The 23,386-nt window shown below is 40.8% G+C and overlaps 2 protein-coding genes and 1 long non-coding RNA gene across 8 annotated transcripts in view; 1 reads left to right on the top strand and 2 right to left on the bottom strand.

Annotated features, from left to right (window-relative positions):
* LOC148348706 (uncharacterized) overlaps nucleotides 1-9,635 on the bottom strand; it is a 92,639-nt gene extending 83,004 nt beyond the window's left edge. Inside the window, exon 1 of the mRNA XM_088322146.1 lies at nucleotides 6,873-9,635. The gene's annotated coding sequence lies outside the window, so the exon portion shown is untranslated. The remainder of the gene's footprint in view (nucleotides 1-6,872) is intronic.
* On the top strand, nucleotides 14-22,015 carry LOC148348705 (uncharacterized). Of its 2 annotated transcripts, none has more exons than XR_015847562.1 (3): nucleotides 14-228; nucleotides 20,404-20,477; nucleotides 20,947-22,015. It is a non-coding gene; the product is annotated as an uncharacterized LOC148348705 (long non-coding RNA). The 2 variants fall into 2 exon arrangements; XR_015847563.1 differs by having other exon boundaries at nucleotides 20,404-20,838.
* Nucleotides 8,038-23,386, bottom strand: part of kcnh2b (potassium voltage-gated channel, subfamily H (eag-related), member 2b) — a 225,370-nt gene continuing 210,021 nt past the window's right edge. For all 5 annotated transcript variants that reach the window (XM_088322152.1, XM_088322155.1, XM_088322154.1 and 2 more), the window contains 9 exons: nucleotides 19,658-19,910; nucleotides 17,721-17,914; nucleotides 17,551-17,653; nucleotides 16,180-16,325; nucleotides 15,961-16,105; nucleotides 15,680-15,869; nucleotides 13,868-13,973; nucleotides 13,664-13,753; nucleotides 8,038-12,391 (listed from right to left, as the gene is read on the bottom strand). In XM_088322152.1, the coding sequence (XP_088178278.1) occupies nucleotides 11,930-12,391; nucleotides 13,664-13,753; nucleotides 13,868-13,973; nucleotides 15,680-15,869; nucleotides 15,961-16,105; nucleotides 16,180-16,325; nucleotides 17,551-17,653; nucleotides 17,721-17,914; nucleotides 19,658-19,910 (1,689 nt within the window). In that variant the 3' untranslated portion in view covers nucleotides 8,038-11,929. The remainder of the gene's footprint in view (nucleotides 12,392-13,663; nucleotides 13,754-13,867; nucleotides 13,974-15,679; nucleotides 15,870-15,960; nucleotides 16,106-16,179; nucleotides 16,326-17,550; nucleotides 17,654-17,720; nucleotides 17,915-19,657; nucleotides 19,911-23,386) is intronic.

The following is a 23,386-nucleotide window of genomic DNA, read 5'->3' as shown; positions in this document are numbered from 1 at the left end:
GAAAAGTTCGATTCCTTTTAAGGTAGGACCGGACCATTCGTCCAGGACGGCGGGCAGCGGAGACTAACTGTCCCCGCCATTAAAGTCACAGAGTAATCCCCTTTCTATAATATATTTGGTTTCCTCGTGAATATAAATAAAGTGCGTTGAACGCGAGAGGATGATCCCGTCCTGGAACTTTAGCGACTCCTTGTGGCCGAAAGTGCAACGACGACTTACTGGCAAAAGGTAATTTGACATGTGACCTCATTAACTTTGAATCGGTAATCAGTTGATGACGTCACCGCTTAGTCAGCACTCAACGATGGAGCGCTTCTATTTGTATGTCAGGCAGGGGCGGTGCAAGCGCTCGGGGGGCTAAAAGGACACCACCTGGGAACAATGAATGAGTGCCCTCTATTGTCATGATACAAGCATCACAAACATGGATATGGATTAATAATTGTTTTAATAATACAAATGTTCATTTTATTAATTGAATGATGGCACTCTTGGGCTTCCATAGGCAATTATGTGAAATTTAATGGTGATAACGTTTTAATCAAAGCATTTCTCTTAAACATTTTCAATCACTGCTTGTTCGTTTTAAGGCCATTCACTATTCAAATGTTCATTGAATTAATTAAATTAAGGCGCTCTTGGGCTTCCTTGGGCAATTATGTAAAATTAAATTATGATAACGTTTTAATTTAAATATTTTGCTTAGGGCTTTTTATGAAAAAAAAAAAAAAAAAGCGGCTTCAATTATTTTAATGTGCATTTTTTTAAGGACATTTTTAAGAATATAATAGTCGTCTTGGGCAGCACGGCGGCGCAGTGGTTAGCGCTTGTGCGGCACAGTTCATGTCATGGGAACCTCCTGCGTGGGTTCAAATCCAGCTCCAGACTTCCTGTGCGGAGTTTGTATGTTCTCCCCGTGCTTGCGTGGGTTTCCTCCGGGCACTCCGGTTTCCTCCCACATTCCAAAAACATGCATTTCAGGTGAATTGGCCGGTCCAAATTGTCCCTAGGTGTGAATGAGCGAGTGAGTTGTCTGTCCCCGTGTGCCCTGCGATTGGCTGGCAACCAGTTGAGGGTGTCCCCTGCCCACTGCCCGGAGATGGCTGGGATGGGCTCCAGCCCCCCCCGCGACCCTAATGAGGATAAGCGGTACGGAGATGAGATGAGATAGTCGTCTTGATAATTGACTTAAGGCACCCTTCGGCTTCCATAGGAAACTATGTAAAATTAAATTGTGATCAAGTTTTAATTAAAATATTTTGCTAAAGGCTTATTCATTTAAAAAAGAACATTTTATTAATGGTCGTTTTCATACTCATTTTGGTTTTTTTTGTGATTTCTATATTGATTAATACATTTATATTACTCTTTTAATTGTATTTTTTTTCAAGCAGAGTTAACATTTCTTCAAAATTGTCTATTCAAATAAACCTAAAAATGTGTTTCTTTTTTTAAATTTTCTTTGTGCGTTTTTTTTCTCTAAATGTTCTAATTGTTATTATTTGTTCAACTTGTTGAGGTGTTTATTTTTCATTTTAATTATGTATTTCATTTCAAGCAATGTTAAAGTGATCCCTGAACATTGGGCCGATACATTACAATTTTTTTTTGTATTTACCGGTAATTCAAAAAAAATGTTTATTTATTTTCCATTTTGTTTATTTTTGTCAAGCAAGTTAACATAAATGTGAGGTTAATAAAACAAACACACTTTGAGTTTGTGATTGTTTTATTCATTAATAAATGTATTTTACTCTTTAAATTGTATCTTTTTAAGCATAGTGAACGTGAACCCTGGAAATTGGGCCAGTAAAAAAAAAAACGCTTTCACTGCTTTTTAAAGTTGATTTAAGTCATGTGGGCTGCTTAATTACTTTTTCAATTTTGTACCTTGGATTTTACCTTCTGAAAATGGGGCCAGTCAAACAAAACATGCGCCATTGATATGTCAAATCATCACAAAACCCCTGCATATTTTGCTTTCAAAAGGTGTTTATTGAAATAAATATTTGTTGTATTTTTATAAACTCCACCCATTGATAATCGCTATCACACAATCCGGAACCGCACCTTTCCCCCCACAAAATATGATATGAAATTACACCAACTTTGTGTTTCTCCGGAACAAAACGGAGGGCTCTTGTGACATAGCTTATCGAGTTGCGATTCGCTTTCCTTTTTCTTGAACGTCGCACAAATGCTTTCAATACAGGATATTGGTTTTCCATTGCACTCCGATAGAGTCTAATCCTTTCACCTTCACTTGGTAATCAATTTATTAGGCTTCCTAAATGGAGTCCCCCTTGAACTTGGGAAATAAGATTATTATGGAAATAAGATTCTCCCATCGTTTAGAAGACCCCCCTCCCTCTTAAAATACAGTTGACGAGCATAGAGCAGGAATCGACTTGAAAATGTTTTTTCACTTCCTCTCCTCTTATTTCAGTGCAGCATGCAAGTCAAAATGTGCGTGAGGTTTAAAAGTCCTCAGCTGGTTTTTACTTCCAAAGGACCTATGTTCCCCTACGTAGAAACGAATGTACAGTAGAAGTAACTACAAATAATCTTAATGCCATTTACCTACATGTATTACCTTACTATAAGACCTATATGCAATTGATTCATATATTTATGCATTTTATCGTTTATATAGTTCGTCAGGTATCTTGTTGTGTATTTGTTCGTGTATTCTGCCGTGTAGTTTGTCAAGTATTTTGGCATTTGTCATTTTTTAATACAACATGATCTTTTGTCATTTACTTTGTAATGTATTTTGTCATACATTGATTTTGGCATTTGTATAGTCACATATTATATCGTGTATTCTGTTGTGTATTTTGTCATACATTCTGTTGTGTATGTTATTATGTATTTTTTCATGTATTTGGCGATCTATTGGTTTCCTTATTTATTTTGTCATTTATTCATTTTGCCATTTATTTTGATGAGTATTATTTCATGTATTTTGGTATTTATGGTGTCGTCTATTTTGTTGTGTATTTTGTCTTGTCATGTATTTTTCGTCTATTTTATATCAAAACAACATGCATAAATACATTGCATATTTGTAGGTATTCATCTATTTCTACATTAGTTTCTACATATGGCAAGATTGGTGGTCCAACTCCTCTTCCCTCGCCCACTTTCTGTTTTTGGATAGGGTGCCTTTTCTTGTAAGAAATAGATCCACAAGCATATTTTGCATTTTCCAAGCATGCCAAAGAAAAAGTTTCAGTTACTGCATAGTGCTGGCTATACGAGTGCCAAAGTTTGGATAGCTTTACAAGAAGTACGAGTCGGTATGTACAGACAAAGAGTGACGCCAGTCCATCCAGTATTGTGTAAACTTGGAGTGCTTCAAATATCTACAAAGTCGGTTGGAACTCATACAAAGTTATATAGAGCTGAAAAAACGCTCTCAAGTATGGAAGAGCTAGCAAGCGAGTATTTTTTTTTCCTTTTTTTCCCCGTTTTCAACTCATTCGGTGCCGTTGACGGCCATAGACGTCAAATATATATATTTTACCGGGCATCTTTCATTCCGACCTTCCCAACTCATGCACTAACATTCCACTTTCTTTTTCCCATTAAGATGCAGTATGCATTACATGGACGTATTCTCTAGTATCGAGTACTACGCTCCGGTCTACCGACACTTACAACGTAAGAAGATACAACCACATTCTACATCTGAGGTCATAGTTCTGAATGTTCAATTACACTCCAGGCCACTAGGTGACTTATTGTACTCAAGCGAACCGTACATGAAAACGCTACCGTACGTGAAATGGAGAGGCAATAAAACCTAGAAAAACAAAGTACAGTGAAATCTGGCTCCTTGCCGGATATATGTAGTCAGCAGTTGGATGCCTCACACGACACAGACTGTACACAAAAATGATTCCGACGATCATCAAACATTTCTCTGTGCTTGTTTCCAACAGTTTGAGGCAATTTGCACACACAAAAAAAGGGAAATAGCAGCATACACATTTCGGTAAAGGGCAGTGACGCGCGGTTACAAATATCTCAAAGGGTCAAAATTGATTCAGTGTTAAACAATTGTTGGATTTTCTTTGAAAGAAATCAGAGTTTTCACATTATATTATGAATATTATTAATACAGGAAGTATTTAATTTATTACTGTGCTGAGCGTATGCAGAGTGAGGCACGTGATTCTCTTGCCTCATGGCAGAGGGCCAAAGTGGGACCCATGATTCTAATTTGGTGCGCATCTTCGTCTTAAATCATAGAAGTAGAGATAGAATGAACACGTTAACGGCGAATCAAGCGATTCAGTAATATGTTCTCGTTTCATGGACTTTTTTGGACCATCTACTGTTGCTTATATTCAAAAGAAGCAGTATCTCTTACCTGGGGGCCGCTGGAGCTAGGGTCTGAGTGAGGTTGGGCCAAATCGAGTTTTTTTACATTGTTTTCATATAGTATTCACATATCCTTTCATGAATTTCTAACATCAAACAATAATAACAAACACAATAAGAATCCATGTTGAAACAAATCAATCAGTAATAACTTAATCCATAATCAGCCAGTGTTGCACTTAAAGGGACAGTGCATAACAGCAGTGCCTCCTAGTTGTAAAATAACTGTCATTCATTAAAAAAACAATATAGATTTGAATAATTAGCAAAAATTACATGAAATATCATGTAGATGCACCTTGTTTTGAAACAATTGTACGTCAAAAATATATATTTTCGCAACATCAGTTGCACCTATAGTGAGATGACATCATTGTTTGCCATCTTGCTGCTACAGGTACTCAAAAACAACCAGGCAAGTAGTGGTGCTTCATGGTCACATTGTCTCTGTAATTTCCATTCTAATTTGTGATTTTTGGCACTCATTTTCAGTTGCTCGACAGAATACTACGACATCTAGTGTTCGAATGGTACACACTATCCCTTAACTTTCTGATTAAGGTGTTGGCCTCAAAGTATCGTTCAGAGGTCAACCAACGGCCCATGGGCCGCAACTTTGAGACCCCTGATTTAATGTATCGGTGTGCAGAGCAACTGGAGATAGAGGGGGAGGCACACAATTCTCTTGCCTCATGGCAGAGGGCGATAGTGAGACGAAGGATTTTGATTTAGTGCACACCTTATTCCCAAACAATAGAATCAAGCCATCCAGTCACATTTGTTTTACAATGGAGGATGTATACTAATGCTTTAAAATGAATAAATTACGGTAGGACAATAAAACAAGTTTTTTCCCTATGCTACAGTTTATATACCACTTGCTTACTCTGCCAATCAAGGTACACTAATTGTTAATCTGACTGAGTCTCACCGGACACCAACCTGATTGCACGTCAGTAGTAAAGGGGTGGGTGTCCACTCAGATGTCAACAATTTCCTCAGAGTATTTTTTTTACACCGGTTCATATTGCCTTTTATTTTTTATCTCGGGGTCGGCAGTTTTGCTGTTTCCCCACTTTTTCCAAGGCCAAAAATGATTGGGTGCATCTGGGGTGTCATTTTCAGAAGACATGGGACAAAATAGCTTCCCGAGACTGATTCATTGAACAGGGACAGATACGCAAAAACAATGAATTCCGTATCCCAAAGGTGAGAACCACCAGGAAAAGTATGTGCGTGTCTGTGTGCGGAGTCAAACTTTGGAACAATGTCCAACTATTCACTTGTTCAAATTTAAATACAAAAAAACCTTACTGGCCGAATACAGAGCTGAAGAAAATGGGTGATACAAGAGATTGGGAATGGGGCGTCTAGAACTATGGTAACTTTGTGTTATTGTTGCTATTGTTATATCATAACTGTTATTATTAATACTATTACTATTGTTGTTATTATCATTGGTGTATTTAATAGGGAAGATGAAAGGGTAGAGAAAATTAGCATTTGCTTCTTACTACCCCTTTTCGAACATATTATGTAACATGATTTTGTTGTTGAGTTATTGTTTTGGTTCTGTTTTTATTTTAATGTTTAAAATAAAGTTTTCATTCATTCTATTTAATAGTTTTACCTCGAGTGAACAGGAAGTTCCTCTAAGAAGACAATGTGTATTTTAGGACCACTAGATGTCACTGTATTGGGGAGTGCAACTGAAAACGAGTGCTACAAAGCTCAAAGAAGAATGTAAAACTACAGAGACTCAAAAGGGATCAAAACAATGCAGTTTCTTTCTTTTTCAGCAAGATGGCGGACAATTATGTCAGCTCCCTCTAGGTGTGGCTCATGTTTCATTTCATTTCATTTATTATTAATTTCAGGCAGTTATATTGTTTGATTTCACGTGGAAAAATTACCTAAATCCTAACAGAATGCCCTATGTGAAATAATTGCAAATTTCTTGACACATGAATATTTAGAAGAAAATACAAGTTTATATGATAGTTCAAGTATTTATGCTTATTATTAACATCAATGTTTTTTTTTTTATGAATTAAATATTTTTACCACTAGGAGGCGCTTCATAATTTGCAGTCCCTTTAAATGTAATTTCCCATTAGCAAGTCAGGAGCCAAGGTCAAGTCAAAGCGGCTGTAATTTGAGTTAACTCGAGTTAAAGCTTTAACTTTGACGATGGGAAAATACATTATTGCTATCTCCATACCTGCTCATTATTAACACATGAGAAAAATGTTGATAGAGGCCTAAGAAAATTGAGAACACTCCATTTAAGAGTCATTTTCACATTTGTGTTTTAGATCATGTCCTTCACAAGTTTTGTAGCAAAAAAAACATTGAAACAAAAATGTATTCCATCTTCATTTTGTCCACTTTGGTACGATACGAAAAGTGCCCCTTATTCTTATTATGAATCAAAAAATAGACCAAACCGAGTAGCTGTTAGCATTAGCGGTTGTTCAATAACTTACCGATTTCATTCGGACTCGCATGAATGGCAAGTCGACGACCACGCTGGACAAAAAGAAAACACGATGAAACATTTCCGAATGTTTAAATAACTCACAGACAAAATTATTATTATAGTTAACACACACAAACGAATAAATTAGCTTCGACCAGCAAGCAAGGAGATACAATCGTTGGAATGCCGCCTTAAAGGAGAAAACACGGCAGATTTCAAGTCGGCAAAACGTTAACTCCATGTTCTCGCGTTATTTCATCGGACTAAGAAAAATGGACCGGAGGACACATTCCTGAGTCTCGATCAAACGTTTGCACTGATTCAAATATAAAGTGCGGGAGCGGGAGTGGAAGCGTTGGCGGCTGCTACAAATTCAGTTTAAAGGACGATTGCACGATGCCTCCAGTAGGGGGCGCAATGACTACAGTACATGCATACGTAGTTTGAGGGAAGAGGGGATAATGGATTTAGAGGTCAAATCGGGACGAAAAAATTCCAGCCCGACCTGATCTGAACCCGAGGGAATTATAGCCTGAACCTGCCTGACCGATTCACTTGATTTGACTGCCCAAGCCCGAAGCAAACCAGAATTTTCACATTCATTTGTGAGGAGAAAAGGTGATTTTGGCCAATTTGGGCAGGATGCGATGCCAAAGCGCTGATCATCCACAAACAATAAGAAACAAAGAACAATGATGGGTGGATCAAAAAAAAGTCTTCAGGTGAGAAGCCTGGCTTGAACCCAAACGTCACAATTGGCATTTTAGGCTTAAGATCTTATTTCCAGATGGAATGGAGGTGTTTCTTTTTTAAATCTTGAATATTTATTTTATGAGGAATGGAGGCTATCAAGTAAAGATGTCACGACATGGTATAATATATATCAAAATACACAGTCTTCTGGTGTTTTTAAAGGAAAATGTATTTGATACTTGCATTCATTCTGGAATTTTGGAGGCCTACTTGATTCTCTGACTTTCCAATAGTCCCCTTTTGATGTTATTTGTTGAAATGTGGTTTTCACCCTTCATTTTGCTTTGACTTTTTCCAGTTTTAGGGGCTTATGGAAAAACCGGGAAGTCCCGCTAAGCTTTGGACTTGACTATTTTTAAGCTTAGCATTGTTATGTTGCGAGTCCATTCAAGCTGCAGGATCGCTACTACGCGTGTTCGTGTTAAACATGGAAAGCGTTTCATCCAATTTTTGTCTTTAAAATAAGAACTAACATCAAACGACTGTATTGTCAGGCTCTGTGTTTAGTCAAGTCATATTTATATTTAAATGAAAAATATAGAAATATGTTTGGACATTTTTCACATCTAGGGTAACTTACTTAACTGCCTGTTAAATATGGTGTTGATATTCAATGTCATTCTAGTCTAGAGAAGTATGACGATTCTGTATTATGCATATACTAGAAAACTAGAACATTGCGATAACTGTACATGTTTCCTCTAATGTGATCCAAAAAAACACATCTTTGCAGAGCTTAGTTGCATGACCGTTTTGTAGAAAACTAGCGTTCATTTATTCTACATCTATTGCCATCTATGACATATCTCATATCTTCTTCTTTGCCAGAAACTAGCGTAGTCTTTTTTTTTGAACACTAATTGTAATAATTTGTGACAGCGTTTGCCCCCGCACACTTTATGTATTATATACACACGTTTTTAAACTTGATTATTTGTGTCACGGTTGCCATGGCGCCCAATTGGCCCCACCCGTATGGCGCCAGCTGCGGCTCATTAACAGATTGGCTTTCTGTCTTCTGCCCCGCAAGACGCGGGTTCTGACTGTCCTGTTTTGCTGTTGGTATTTCATGCCCGGTATTGTTCCCGTTTATTTTGTCCTGTTTAATTTCGGTTTCCTGTTTCGTTTTTTTGTCCTGTTCATTATTTTCTCCAGTTTTCGTTCCCGTCTAGTTCATCCCGTTTATTTTCGATAACCCGATTCATTATCCTGTCTGTCCCGTCCTGTCCGGTATCGACCCAATCTGTCCGATATCAACTCGGGCAATTAGAATCGATCTCGTCGGTCTCTGGCTTCCCATCTTTCCACGCCAGACCGCTGCCTAACGTGAATGACTCCCCATTTCCCATAAAAAAAAAAAGCTTGTGTGATAATGTCACGCGTTTGGGTCCCGATCCTGTTCTGGTTCATGACAATTTGAGTTAGAAACCCCTCGTACACAATACAGTGGACACCCGGGATACAACGACTGCCCTACATTTCTACTTTACAGTGTGGAATAAGAGGTTTTTTTAAGCCCGTCTTTGTGGTAATTACCCCACTACATCGATATTTTTTCGCCGGGCATCAATTTACAAAATTAAACTTTGCTGTACCCGTGCATAAAACTTCAAAATACAGCTTTAAGATGCCCATCTTGTATAGGTCAAAGCCATATAAAATGCCCGTTTCTCATTGGTTTGTGTCCCGCTGAATGCAAATACCGTTATGCTTTTGGATGAACTACCTCCCATGATGCCTTTCTGTATGCATTCATTTCAGAATCTCATTGGCTTAGTAAAGACTTTGCAAGTCGGCGATACATGACTGTATTTTTTCGCACTGAGTTTATCAGCTATGGGTACCAATGCTTGCAATGATGCTAAAGGGGGAAGCAAAATCTGATCGACAGGAAACTGACCTTATAAAAAAAAACAATTTTCATACTACACTGACAAACAGAAATCGTAATCGAAACCTTCAGGGACGAGCATGACATCACTCGTCGGCATTCCCCTCAGCCCCCATTCCTCAAACCTAATGTGTTCCGCCCTAAACAGCTCTGATAAAAATCATATAAAAGAAGCATAAGAGCTGTTTTCACTCTGAGTTGGGGATTGTTAACTCATAGAAAATAATATACTTTCAACTGTTTAAGGACACCTCAAACATCACACCCCAGTTTTCAAATTCATTTGGAAAAATAACCCGATTACATATTTGCTTGTTTTGAGTTCAATAAAGTCAGACTTTGTCAAAGTGGACCTTGGAGGATAAGGTTTGAAAACCTCTCATTTTAGTCGATGGAGGGCCATCAACGACTTGGCTGTTTTTTGAGCTGCCGGAGAGAAGTTTTTCTTTTTTTTTGCCAAATGTTAATCAACGCCGCTTTGACATTTTCTAGCCATGTCGTCGAACATCATCATTTTCCCCTTGTGGCACGCTGGAGAGACGCAACCGTAAAGAATCCTATTTCCACAGAACTGCAATCCGGGACGGAAAAATCTCTGAAAACCTGATCAGGCAAGATAACGCTTTAAAACCCCAAAAGTGCATTTTGCAACCTTAACATGCTCAGTGCCACGGACGGCTATAGACGTCATACCTCCGTTTTGTTTTGTTTTTTCAGTTTGAGCAGGCTGCCAGTGAATAAGTTCAAGAGGAATCGTACCGAGCACAAACGATCATTTCATTTTCTCGCCGTTCGCTTCACCCTGTTTGTCCGAGCGTCCTTACGCTTTTTCGCGACGATGACGACGTTTATGCTTTTTACTCGAAACGTTGAAAGATGAATATGTTCGGAGCGGACTCGGATCTCATTTTCAAACTTCATATTAAAGGGATTTTGATGTGCTGCGTGGAAACAAAAAATAAAACCGCTTGCTTGTGATGGAAGCATTACCGTAATTTCAGGACTGTAAGGCACACCTCAAAATTTTGATTTGGACAGAAATTGGAAAGAGCGCCTTATAGCAGTGGGCACATTATATACCAAACTATATTGTGGATAAGATTAGGAATGCATTCAGTAATTTTATGATTAATGTCGCAGACATAAATGGCAAAACATTGTAGGCAACGGGAAATGAATCCGAGTCGTGGCACTGCAGACACTGTACCACTGGACCATCACTGGCACAAATGACATACGACAAGGCATTCGACCAGAGGGTGCAACCTAAGGATGGCTATCTTCCTACCTTTTTAGCCATTTATCAAGCTACCGAGCTATCCTTTTGCATTTTGTGCATGCCATATAGAAAACCTATGACCTTATTTTTTTTATAGTGATCATGCATTTTGGCCGCCTCTCTAGCAAGCTACCTTTTTTTTTAGCTTTCTATGTGGCTATTTTGACAGTTTTTTTTACTACTTTAGCAAGCTATCATTTTTCCCTAATGCCATGAGGCTCTTTATAGGTATATTTCTATTCTATTCTATTCCTATCCTATTCTAATGTTTAGTGATGTTTGTCAGTGGTACATATGTATGCACTAGCCAAACACACAGGAACCCTTACTGTCATCTCAATTCCATGCACCTTTTAGTCCGGTGTGCCTTATGTATGAAAACTATTTGAAAAAAAGAGACATTTTTGGGGGGTGCGCCTTATAATCCTGCAACGGAAATAAGGACTGAAAACCAAAAACACAAAAAAAGAAAAGGGACATTTAGCCCACTCCCTCATCCCTACTTGCCAGTGTTTGCATATTTTACTAAACATAAAAAAACGGCGGTGTAGTTTGTGAGGGCTATCTCCAATTTAGACGCATTCTGGGACCAGTAAAAATCTGAGGTAGCGGATTCAACCATGAAAACAAAAAACAGCACGTTTTTCCTTTTTTTTGCCAATTTGTCGCGCGCGTGTCGACATCGATCTGATATGTCGCTTGAGAAAATTCATGGCTTTTTTTTGTTTGAACCCTCCAGTTCCCAGCCCTGAAGTGAAAACCCAGCCAGTTAGGTGTGCTTTTAGGAAGTGGGGACCTCGTTGGGGATGAGAAACCGTAGACATGATGGTGGGTTTCTTGTTAGGCCCGCTAACACTACGTTTTGGGGGAGGGAATTAAAACCGGTTTGTGAGTTTGTTTGGAAGCGCCACGGACACTTTAAGAATCATTGTTTCAGTGCAAGACGTGATGGCTACTTGTTTCGTTATTATTCCTTCTGTCCTCGAGAAGTTATCCAAAACTGGATCGAGCGGTAAAGGGATACTCTTGGAGGGTTTCAGTCATCCTCTAGATCCATCTGGGTTTGACTGAAGATCTCTTGGTGTTCATGCAGAATGGAGAGAAACTCAGAAGAGGTTGGGTTTTGGTTGCCATGTTTGAATCACAGCCAGTTAGGTCCGTCTTCTTCGTCCCCACCTCTCCGTTCCGTTCGCCCGCTTAGCTCGCCCCCCGGGTCCGAGCTGTGTCTCTGGGGTGTCCGTGAGTCCTGAGGCGTACGCGACTCTTGGAGAGAAAACCTCCTTTGGGTTTCGGAATCTCGGGGTAATAGTCTGACGGGGTGACCGCAACCCATGTCCACACACAACCCTAACCCTGTTCTTCTGGAGCTCGTCCCGGACGGCGAGCCGGACACTGCGCCGTCCCCTACATCTCCGGCCGCCAGTTCCGAAAAAGCCCCGGCGCCGGTTTCCAAGCATAATTCAAGCTCCGAATGCTGCCTTAAGCTATCCAGCCCGGAGGAGGAGGGCCGGTTCTGGCTGGTGTCAATCAAAGGGGAGTCCTGCGATTCTGGGAATAGGGCGGACGTGGCCGGGAACTCTTCAAAGTCCTGAGCGTTCAACATCTGCAGGGGGAAAGAAGAACATGTCATGAAGAGTACACTTAAAGTTTCATTGATCCACCCATCCGTCATGTGATAGCATAAAGCAAGAGGTCCAACAGGACAGACACTTTCAAGGGGTTTTCAATACCTGGTACCAGATGGCAGATGCCAAAAAGAGTCGTGAAGAAATGATCTCATGCCCTCCCCTAAATTTGATGCAATCATCTATTATCCATCAATTTTCTGCACCGCTTATCCTCAGTAGGGTCTCGGGGGTGCTGGAGCCCATCCCAGCTATCTCCGGGCAGTGGGCAGGGGACACCCTCAACTGGTTGCCAGCCAGTTGCAGGGCACACAGGGACAGACAATTCGCTCCCTCATTCCCACCTAAGAACAATTCGGACCGGCCAATTAACCTGACCTAGTATATGGGAGGAGTGCCCGGAGGAAACCCAAGTAAGCACGGGGAGAACATGCAAACTCCACACAGGAAGATTTGATCTCACGACCTCACATCTGTGCCGCACACGCGCTAACCACTGTGCCGCTGTCCTGCCAAATAAGTATAAATAAATCCCCAAATAATATATGTTCTTATTCTGTTCCAGATTTTTCCTTTTTCTGTCAATGAGATGCACCTCTGATTTTCAGGTTAGGGTTTGTTAATTGGCCACTAGAGGGCAGTCAAGACGGGTATGGGCCAACATTATAAGTATTATATCTTAACCAAGACCGGCATTACTACTAATAATTCTAATTTTTTGTTATGTTTGGTGCTTTTTCACACCCAAAATAGAACCACAAAAATAATAAAAGGCTTGATTTGAAATCTGATCAAATAAAAAATAAAATATATTACACTTCTAGTTTCACAGTTTTAAAACATCAGATAGATAAATAGATACTTCATTCATCCCGGTAGGGAAATTCACACTTCCAGCAGTATCCTTGTGTTGAAAAATAAAATAATGAATTAAAAGATATAGAATACAAAAATACCCAATATAACATGTTGCTATAGAGTATTTAAACAGTGCTGTGGAAAATACACACTGTCATAAAAATAGGGTCATATGCAAATGTGGGGGTGGGGTTTAATGTGGGCTTTTACTCCCCCAGGTGGAGTTAAAGAGCCTCATGGCATGAGGAAGAAATGATCTCCTCAGTCTTTCCGTGTAACAAGACTGTAACAGCAGTTAATAACAATTAGAATTTTAAAAAGACAGTCAGTCAGAAATTAGCGCTGCACAAAAAATTGACTTAAAAGTAGTACAAGTCAAACATATTGTTTACCTGCGATAAGGAGGTCAGGGTGTTTGTCTCCAGCGGTGTAACAGGCGGAACCAGTTTCTCCCCGATGCTCGGCTCAGCACACGGAGAGGCCTACAAGTACAAAAACTGTCATTTTTCTCCAAAGTGCGGACATTTTCTAACAAAACTGGCAGAATTACACAAACATATTACCATGCGAGGCACGGAACATTCTTGTGTTTCTACCTGAGGTGGTGATGATACAGCACTGTAGGCCGGCGGGACCAGCGCCATCTGTCTCTGCAGCAGCTGCATGATGGTTCCGATATCTGCTGACATGCGAGTTTCCAATCTGGGAAAGCATTGTCCTGATTAATGTCGGGGGTTACCAACACGTGACTCTGGAGCCTCATACCGCTCTCTGGCACTGCCGTGAGACTCCCTGGCGCATTTCCAAACAAGGTTTACAAATTGAAAGATGCTCACAAACACATAAGATACAGGTCGCCTCAAACAAGGAAAAGTTGTGTATTGTCACGTGAAGTCGTGGCTCTCGCGGTTAAGCTCCTGCCTGGAGAACTTTTCTGCGATGCAAACCTTCGGCACATCTCTCCTCCACTTGTTTTCCTCTCTCTCCCGTGGCCTTTGTGGTAGAACGGAGGTAGGCGGGCCTAAGCTCGGTATTCCAAGGGGCACTGTCACAATGTAACTCAGCCTCTTGCTACATCCCTCATTTCAACACTGAGGTCACGTAAAAGGGTAAGGACACGATCCTGTCATAGGCTCTAACAGTATTTAAAAACAAAGTCGTTTTTTTTTTTATATCAAGTGATTTCTGATTTTTTTTTCAGAATATATTTGGAATGTCACTGGATATTATTATGTTATGTTGCTCATGGTGGCTGCGCTGATTTTCTATCAAAAGAGAGAGAGAGAGGAAGATGCTGCTGTGTTTTGCCCATGCCCTGACTTCAACTGTATTCATCTTATTTTATTATTTATTTTTGATGTTTTATGTTTATAAATGCATGCTGTGTTTTATTGCATACTTTCTTTCTGCACGATCCACGTTGGTGTTTTTTTTTTGAATGCTCAAAATAAAAACAACACAATTGGATACATTTGATTTATTCATTTATTTAATGGTATCAAAGTAATGAAACATTTATTCATTCAGTCATTCATTCATAGTGTACTGATGTTAGGGTTAGGCATTTTGACAGCAGGCTTATATAGGCTTTTAAGTGTTTGTGGCTCCAGACAATTTTTTTCTATTTTGTATTTTTGGTTCAAATAACAGCTCCTTTAAGATTTTTGGGCTGCCGATCTGTCCCTTCAAACATGCGTGAAGAATATTACTAGAACAGCTTTTTTTCATCTTTGCAACATTGCTAAAATATGCCCCATGCTGTCCCAGTTTGATGTGGAGATTATAGTTCTTGTGTTTGTTACCTCCTGTCTCCATGACTTTCATGCACTACTCTCCGGTCCCCCTAAGTCCAAAATCAAGAGCCTTCAGCTGGTACAAAATGCTGCAGCCAGGCTTTTGAATAAGACAAGAAAGTTTGACCACATGACCCCGATTTTAGCTAACCTGCATTGGCTCCCTGTTAGCTTAAAATGTGATTTTAAGGTATTATACAAAATCATGCATGGACTTGCTCCCTCATATCTTTCATATATCATTTCCCCCTATGTTCCGGTCCAGAGCCTTCGCTCTGAAAACGCTGATCCCAAGAGCCAAGAAGAAATCTGCAGGTTCGAGAGCGCTGCTGTGGAATACTCTTCCCCCTGAGATTGGATCTGCAACCTCAGTGCAAATGTTTAAATCTAAGCTTAAACACACTTCTCTATAGCATATGAATAACCTAGATTTGATGTTGACAGTATCAGGTGACGGTGTCATAATAGTCTGTAATAATAGTTTACAATGATCTGTGGTCTGTGCAGCCCTTTGAGACTCTTTGTGATTAAGGGCCAAACAAATAAACATGACTCGACTCGACTTGACTCGACCAACCCCCGGTTCAAGTTCTGACCCCCAAAATATGTCGGTACCTGTTCAGTTGTTTTTGCAACAGATCGAGGCGAGAGTCCAGTTGGTTGCGCTGCTGCCGGCTCAAGCTATGCAAAGGGGTGCCGAGGGCCGGCGGCGAGGCCAAGCTGCAGCTCGGAACCTCCTGGTACTGACCGCCGCCTCGATTTTCCCCCCAGAAACTGAAGATGTTGGACACCCCGGAGAGCGCGCCTAAAGTCAGAAAAGAAATGTCATTCCGTGCCATTGACGGCTAAACAAGTCAACAACATGGCTTCCTCTGTTTCAGTATGTATTTTTCAACCTGATAAAGCGTTGCAGGTGTTTCCCGTTTTGGTTTCTCCGTCCCCGTCGAGGTTCTCCGACATGTTTCTGTGCGTGACCTGCAAGTGGTGGTTTTCCAGCATGGCGGATGAAGGAGCAAGGCTGGTGACAACCGACTCTTCTCCCTTTTGAAATCAGACACAATTTGAATGAGTTGAGAGTGCGACTTACTGCAAAAACGTTTTTTTTTTGTCGGTACCTCATCACCGCTGGAATGAGAAGACACCGAGCTGCGATACTGGCGCTTTGGTACCTCTTGGCCTTTTTGGTGATGGGAAGATTCTCTTTCTCTTCTTCTGTGTAGAGTCTTGTGGGACTTTTTAATTTCGCCCACATCGGCATCATCTGGCCACAGGAGAAAAGATTTTGGTGATGAAATTGTTTGGTTCTTACACCTTTTTCATGGCCAAATTTAAGCACTTTTTAAGGACTTTTGATGCCAATTATCCATCTTTTCCAGTATCATGAAAAAAGCGCCAATCAAAATTACAGGTTTTTTTGTAGTTGCCTTTGATAGAGATAGATAGATAGATAGAGAGAGAGAGATAGAGAGATAGATAGAGAGATAGAGAGAGATAGAGAGATAGATAGAGAGAGAGAGAGAGATAGAGATAGAGAGATAGATAGAGAGAGATGTCTAGATAGATAGATGTCTAGATAGATATAGAGATGTCTAGATAGAAATCTAGATAGATAGAGAGATGTCTAGATAGAGATAGATGTCTAGATAGAAGGGCGGCAGTAGCTCAGGAGGTAGAGCGCTCGTCTTGGGCTCAAGGGATCCCAGTTCGAATCCCGGCTCGTCCATGTTACATGTCGAAGTGTCCTTGGGTAAGACACTGAACCCCTGATACCCCCAATAAGCAGGTTAGCGCCTTACATGGCTGCAAGGCCGCTATTGGGAAATGTGGAGCACATTGTAAAGCGCTTTGGGAAGTCCTTGGCATGAAAAGCGCTATATAAATGCAGATCATTTCATTTTCATTTCATAGATAGATAGATGTCTAGATAGATGGATAGATGTCTAGATAGATAGCTGTCTAGAGATAGATAGATAGATGTTGCTGCTGTAAGTCTTGTTCCACAGACAGACTGAGGAGATCATTTCTCCCTCATGCCATGAGGCTCTTTAACTCCACCCTGGGGAGTAAAAGCACACATGAAACCCCAACATTTGCATATTACCCTATTTTATTACATTGTGTATTTTTCGTAACAGTATTTAAATGCTCTTTATTAACACGCTATATTGGGTATTTTTGTATTCTATTTCTTTTATTTTATCATTTTATTTTCCGACACAAGGATACTGCTGGAAGTGTTAATTTCCCTACGGGGATGAATAAAGTATCTTTCGATCTATTTACGATTGCACTACTTTTCACAGCTCTATTGTTCCTGTGCACAAGTCTTTAGGACATGTTTACTTTGGAGTGGCACGTCTAATCTTGTTGCTAACAACGTTGATATCAAGGACAATAACAACACTACAATTCAGTTGAATGCAATTCAAAATGGCCCACATCATTTGAGACCCCAGATTTAGAATTCTAAAAAAGGGAAGAAATACCTTTCTCTGTGCGTCGCCTGAAGGATAATTTCCGTCTGCGTAGTTTGTTGAAACCCCCGCATTTGGACTCGTCACTGCTCGGAGAGCCTGGGATCATGTTGGTCTGACGAATATCACGTTAAATATGAGCGACACCAATCATAATACATAAATAAAAGAAAAAAACTGACATCACGGAGGTTGAACGTAATTTCCAGGTTGCTCCAGAAGTGTTCTGCAAATTCAGGATACATGTCCAGCACTTCTAGAACGTCTTCCCTGAAGATTTTGTGGAGGTCGCAGTAAGTCAGGGCCCTCACGTCCGCGTTGGATTTACCCGGCCGGGCGTACAAGTTGATGGGTTCTCCGAAGATGTCGTTCTTCCCTAAAAATTGCGGGTGCAAACGTTTCAAACCTGTCCATACAGCGACGTCACCGGACGGGATGCCGAAAAATGTTCATTCTTTTGTTCAGTGTTGTGAAAATGTTTTTGCACCCTTCCTGATTTCTTGCATATTTATCACTCACGGAGGTTTCAGGTCCTCAAACCTATTTTTAGCACGGTTGCCATGGTGCCCAATGGGCCCCGCCGTGTGGCGCCAGCTGCAGCTTGTTGACAGATTGGCTCCCTGTCAGTATTTAAACTTTGTCCCGTCAGTCCCCCTTTTGTCAGCGAATCTGTTTTTTACATGGCAAGCCCTTTTTCGCCTGTCCTGTTTTTTGGTCCTGTTTGTCTCCCACTACAATCTGTTTTGATCTTGACCTCGTCTGCTCTCCCGTCCCGAATGACGATCCGTTTCTGATCTCGACCACACCTACTCTCCTCTCCTGGCTTTCGACCATGTTTTTGCTCTCCTATCCCAGCTATTGACCCGTTTAATCCGCTCCCGACACCGCCATCGCTCGCCACGGAAATACCACTTCCGCGTTGGAGCAACCTGCTCCCTGCGATCTCCAGATCGTGTGTGCAATCCTTTCCCTTCTTCCCAATAAAACTGTGAGTAACGTTACGCGAGTGGGTCCTGTTTCCGTTCTGTCCTGACAATTTTAGTATCACACGGTGAAAACCCAAGGAAATACAAAATGCAGTTTTAATACATTGATTCAGTTTATTAAGGCACATTATAATCTAGGCCTATTTGGGTTTATGTGAAAAAGCACTTGCCCCCTGAACCAAAAAGCGACTTGGGCTACCATTGGAAGTGATAGTAGAAGTAAAAAATGCAGTGCAGTACGCCCTGCTATTAGCCACTCCCAGAGTTTCCTGAAAGTAAACAAACTAACTGCATGTATTCCAGCATGCTCTTTGTGTCACCGTCACAGTTCACAATTCAGAGATGAAGAGTGGTTCCGGGAGATTGTCAAAAGCCGTCAGGGCAGACGTCATTGGATCAGTTTTTCAAGAAACACGAGGCAAAAAGATAAAGTAATATTTTGATTATATCCTTACATTTTATTTACATTACGTGCCTCCTGTTTAATGCTTATTGTGCAGTAATTCTGACATGTATTTGTTTCATGTTCTGATGATCTTTCATGATTTGTGAAAAAAAAATATCATACTATACGTTTGGATGGCTTGGAACAGATGATCACATTTACATTCAAAATGGGTCTGGACTTACAGTTTTTAGGTTATGAAGCTAATCTCAGAACAAATTTAATGTGTAAATCAAGGTACCACTGTATAAATATTTTAGAAACATATACTAAAGAAGATTAATATACCCAGAGTTTATTTTTAGGAGTCACTAGTGATATCACAATTAGTTTGAAATGCAATTGATGTGTTTTTTAATTTTTGTTTGTGGGGTCAGGTGCTGTGTTCTTGTTTGGGATTTTGTCCCCTGCCCACTGCCCGGAGATGGCTGAGATGGGCTCCAGCCCCCCCGCGACCCTAATAAGGATAAGCGGTACAGCTAATGAGATGAGAGATGAGACATCTGTTTTCTGTGCAAACAGTTGATTTTGTCCTTCTTTTTAATAATGATTAACCTTGTCTTTTGTGCTGTACCCAAATAAAAACCCTCAGACAAACTGTAAACTGCACTTAATCTGACATGCAGGCTTTCGAAACGACCAACAGAGGGCGCACATGACTTATGTGACTGCGTTTCTGTTCACTTACCTAATATAGCCACCACTACATCTCCTCTCAGTATCTCGATGGATCCTCTGGATATAAAGTAGATGGCGGTGAGGACGTCCCCGGCGTGGACCAGCGTGTCACCCGGGGGTGCGTGGGTGGTCTTAAACTTCATGGCCAGGGCCCTGAGGCAGCCCTTGGTGGAGCCTTTAAAAGCCTTACAGTTCTGCAGCAAAGTCCGGTTCAGATGGAGACAGATGTCCGCCTGGAGACACTCGGGGAAACCTTTTAACACCTGCGGGGGAGGGATGGTGTTGGAGGAGGAGGGGGCCAAGAGGTTCCAAAGAGTATCGGGATCAAGACAAAGATTGGAAAAATGAAAAGTAAGAAGGGTGAAAAGACGAAATGGAGTGTGAGGAGGAGACAAAGGGAAAGGAGGAAGGTTAGGAGGTTTGTTAGAAACAGTTGAACCGATAGAAGAAGGTTATGTCGCATGCCGTTAGCAATCATGAGCCCCGCAACAAATATGGTGGCCCCCCTACATACAAGCCACAATATTTTCAAGAAATGGGAGATATAAGATGTCTTCGGAGCAAAAAACTTGACTGACGTACAAGAGACAAAGGTGGTTCCGAAAATGTCGAGTCCCCACGAATGCTCAGTGCTCGAGAACGCGTCGGCTCACCCCAGTTTGCATGTACACCACTGTTCAAAGGTTTGAGGTTGCTTGAAAATATCTTTATTTTTTTGAAGGTAAAGCACTGTTTTTTTGTTGTTTTTTTTTTCAGGGGAAGCTGCTGGTCAAGTCAGGCCGATCTCTTATGAGCGGGAGGACGGTTTACACGGCGACCATAGCATGAAGGTGCAGTATCTGTGTCAGATCAGGAGGCTTCTCCTTTTGCTAATAACAGGGTTCCTACATCTTTTACAAACTCAAGCACTTTCAAGGAGAATGTTTCTCAATTTCCATCCATCCATTATTTGCATATCCTCAGTAGGGTCGCGGGGGTGCTGGAGCCCATCCCAGCTGTCTTCAGGCAGTGGGCAGGGGACACCATGAACTGGTTGCCAGCCAATCGCAGAGCACACAGAGACAGACAACTCACTCGTTCATTCATACCTAAGGACATTTAGGGCCGGCCAATTAACCTGACATGCATGTTTTTGGAATGTGGTAGGAAACCCACGCAAGCGCGGGAGAACATGCAAACTCCACAAAGAAGGTTCGATCTCATGACCTCAGAACTGTGCCACACACGCGCTTACTACTGCGCCGCCGTTCCAACTGCGATCAAATTGACTTGTTGTTTTCTTTTTTTCTTTTTTTTTAGGGGGGCTCTTTGATGACTTACATAAAGCCACAATCTTGCTGCTAGCCTACGTTGTGCTGTTTTGGGCTGTTCCTATCTGTGATCTACGGAAATTCAAGCATTGCCAAGAATTTGAAGCACCCCAACAATCCCTGTATTTGAATGATTTTTTTGTGATTAAAGCTACTTAAGTTGGATCGTTTGGGGCGGTTGGTTTTCAGGTATTTTTTATGATCCAAGAGCCAAGAAGAAATCCGCAGGTTTGAGAGTGTTCTCCATTCAGGCCCCGGTGCTGTGGAATGCTCTTCCCCCTGAGATTGGATCTGCAACCTCAGTGGAAATGTTTCAATCTAAGCTTAAAACACACTTCTACTCTATAGCATATGATCAGCCCCTTGAGACTCTTTGTGTTTAAGGGCCAAAACAAATAAACATGACTTGACTTATGTGGGATTTTTTTTCGAGAAATTCCAGATTCAAGCTCTATGCGGGAACGAATGAAGCCCGTCTGTTGAGGGGCCAAAGAATGCATTCCTCACACTTTAAAGCATCCACTTTCTTTATTGTACGGCAAGTAAATTCATTTGTGGAATCGCGTCCGCTCCCGATTCAGTCCCGCGAAAGGACCCGCGTCTGCAGTTTTTTGAACAGAGAGCGGCCATCGTTCCCCGGACTTGGAGCAAAAGTGCGCAAATGCTTGTGAATGTTTCAGCAGGAACACAAAGCCATCGGGCCCTCCGAGCGTTATTATTTTGAAGAATGGCTGCAATTTTAATGAGTTGGATGCCAGTGTGGGGAGTCCCAGACCTTTTAGACGGCAACTTTGGCCCAATCCACTTCCAGCTAGGATTTCCTCGTTTTTTCAAGCACATTTGGGGACATGTTTTGTTTTCAAAGGAAAAAGTTTCAGGGTTCGTACACCTTTGTCATGGCCAATTTCAAGCACTTTCAAGCTATTTTTTTCAAATTTTCCGGCACCTCCAAAGGAAGACGCTCAGCTCCGATCAAAAGAACATTTTTTTTTCATTGTTGACCAAAATAAAGTCGCTATCGTGCTGCTAGTGTATACTTTGTGCTGTTTTGAGCTGTTCCTTTCTATAACATAGGATCTTTCTGTGTCATTTAGCTGCTATAAACTGACATGAATTCTGTCGATCTGTTTCAACAATGCACACGCAGCTTCAATAGTTTAAAAACATGGAAATGGTTCCGTAGGTGTTGGCCGATAATTGAGTTCAATACGAAAGAGAAAAAAATAAATTCATGTATGTATAAAAAGCAATGCTTGAAAATGGTCATTTGCTTGTACACCACAACATGCTTTTGTCTTTTATTATTATGAGGAGTAGTTTTGGTGTTGTTAGAAGTAAGAGTAGTGAAAGTAGTACAAATGCTTTGAGTATTGTTAGTAATATGATTCCGAGCAACGTTAATACCTATAATCATCCAAATGGAAACACCAAATAGCATTCCAAAAAATGCCTGACAAACCCTCAAGAAATGATATTAGAGAAAGAGTTATGAGTGCTAACATATGTTCCTTAAAGTTTCTATGAAAAATAGCACTCATTTCTAATATGCCATTAAATATCCCGAGACGGCCATCATGGGGAGTCAACATTGGTATGATGCACAGTCTCGAGTACCAATGTCTTAAAACAATTCTAGCATTGTCACTGATATCGGTGCTGCTCGCAAACCTAACTAATTATGGTACATTGTTAAAGTATTTTAAGTGCATTTGTTTAAAATGTTGGGTCCTCTTCTCGTTTTTTCCAATGGTTTCGAATCATCAAAGCAATTAGAATATCACACAGAGACAACCCAAGGAAATACAAACTGTAGTTTTGAAATGTTGATTCCATTTTTTAAGGGAAAAACATATCTAGGTCTATCCGACTATGTGAAATAATGCCTGAACGAAATCAACATTTCCAAACTGCATTTTGTGTTTCCTTGGGTTCTCGCTGTGTGATACTAAAATTGGTCGGATGATCTGAAACCTTTGTGTGTTGTGTAAAGACGCCTCTCGACTTATGTCTATTTGACTGGTACGATCGTTTTTTTTTCGGGATGTCGAAAAATATCTGGACGTTGCCGTAAGTTAGATTTTGAATCGTGTGCAACTTTTTCTGAGTACAGGACATTACTGTAATGCTTCTTTCCGCCACGTGGCGCTGTGAGAAGTCACCCGGCATCCACCCCAAAGAAAAAATCAGGCTTCTACTTCCTGGTTTGTGTGTATACACACTGCACTGTATCTCTAGCGCGCTAAGAACTTAGACAATTTTACTGTTTAATATTTGTTGCATCCATTCAATATGGTTGGTGTAAAGTGTAAAAAGGAGGCGAGCCGTTTCTTTTCAAACAAAAGTGGAATAAGAAAGATTGATATGGTTGAAAAAATGGTCAGAATGCTTTTTTTCAGCCACTTTTTACCACGGAGGAGGACCTTTTGAAG

The sequence above is a fragment of the Urocampus carinirostris genome, chromosome 18 (genome assembly GCF_059441175.1).
Source record: "Urocampus carinirostris isolate Australia breed hairy pipefish chromosome 18, RoL_Ucar_1.0, whole genome shotgun sequence".
Taxonomy (NCBI): Eukaryota; Metazoa; Chordata; class Actinopteri; order Syngnathiformes; family Syngnathidae; genus Urocampus; species Urocampus carinirostris.
This window is presented reverse-complemented; position numbering and strand designations above follow the sequence as displayed.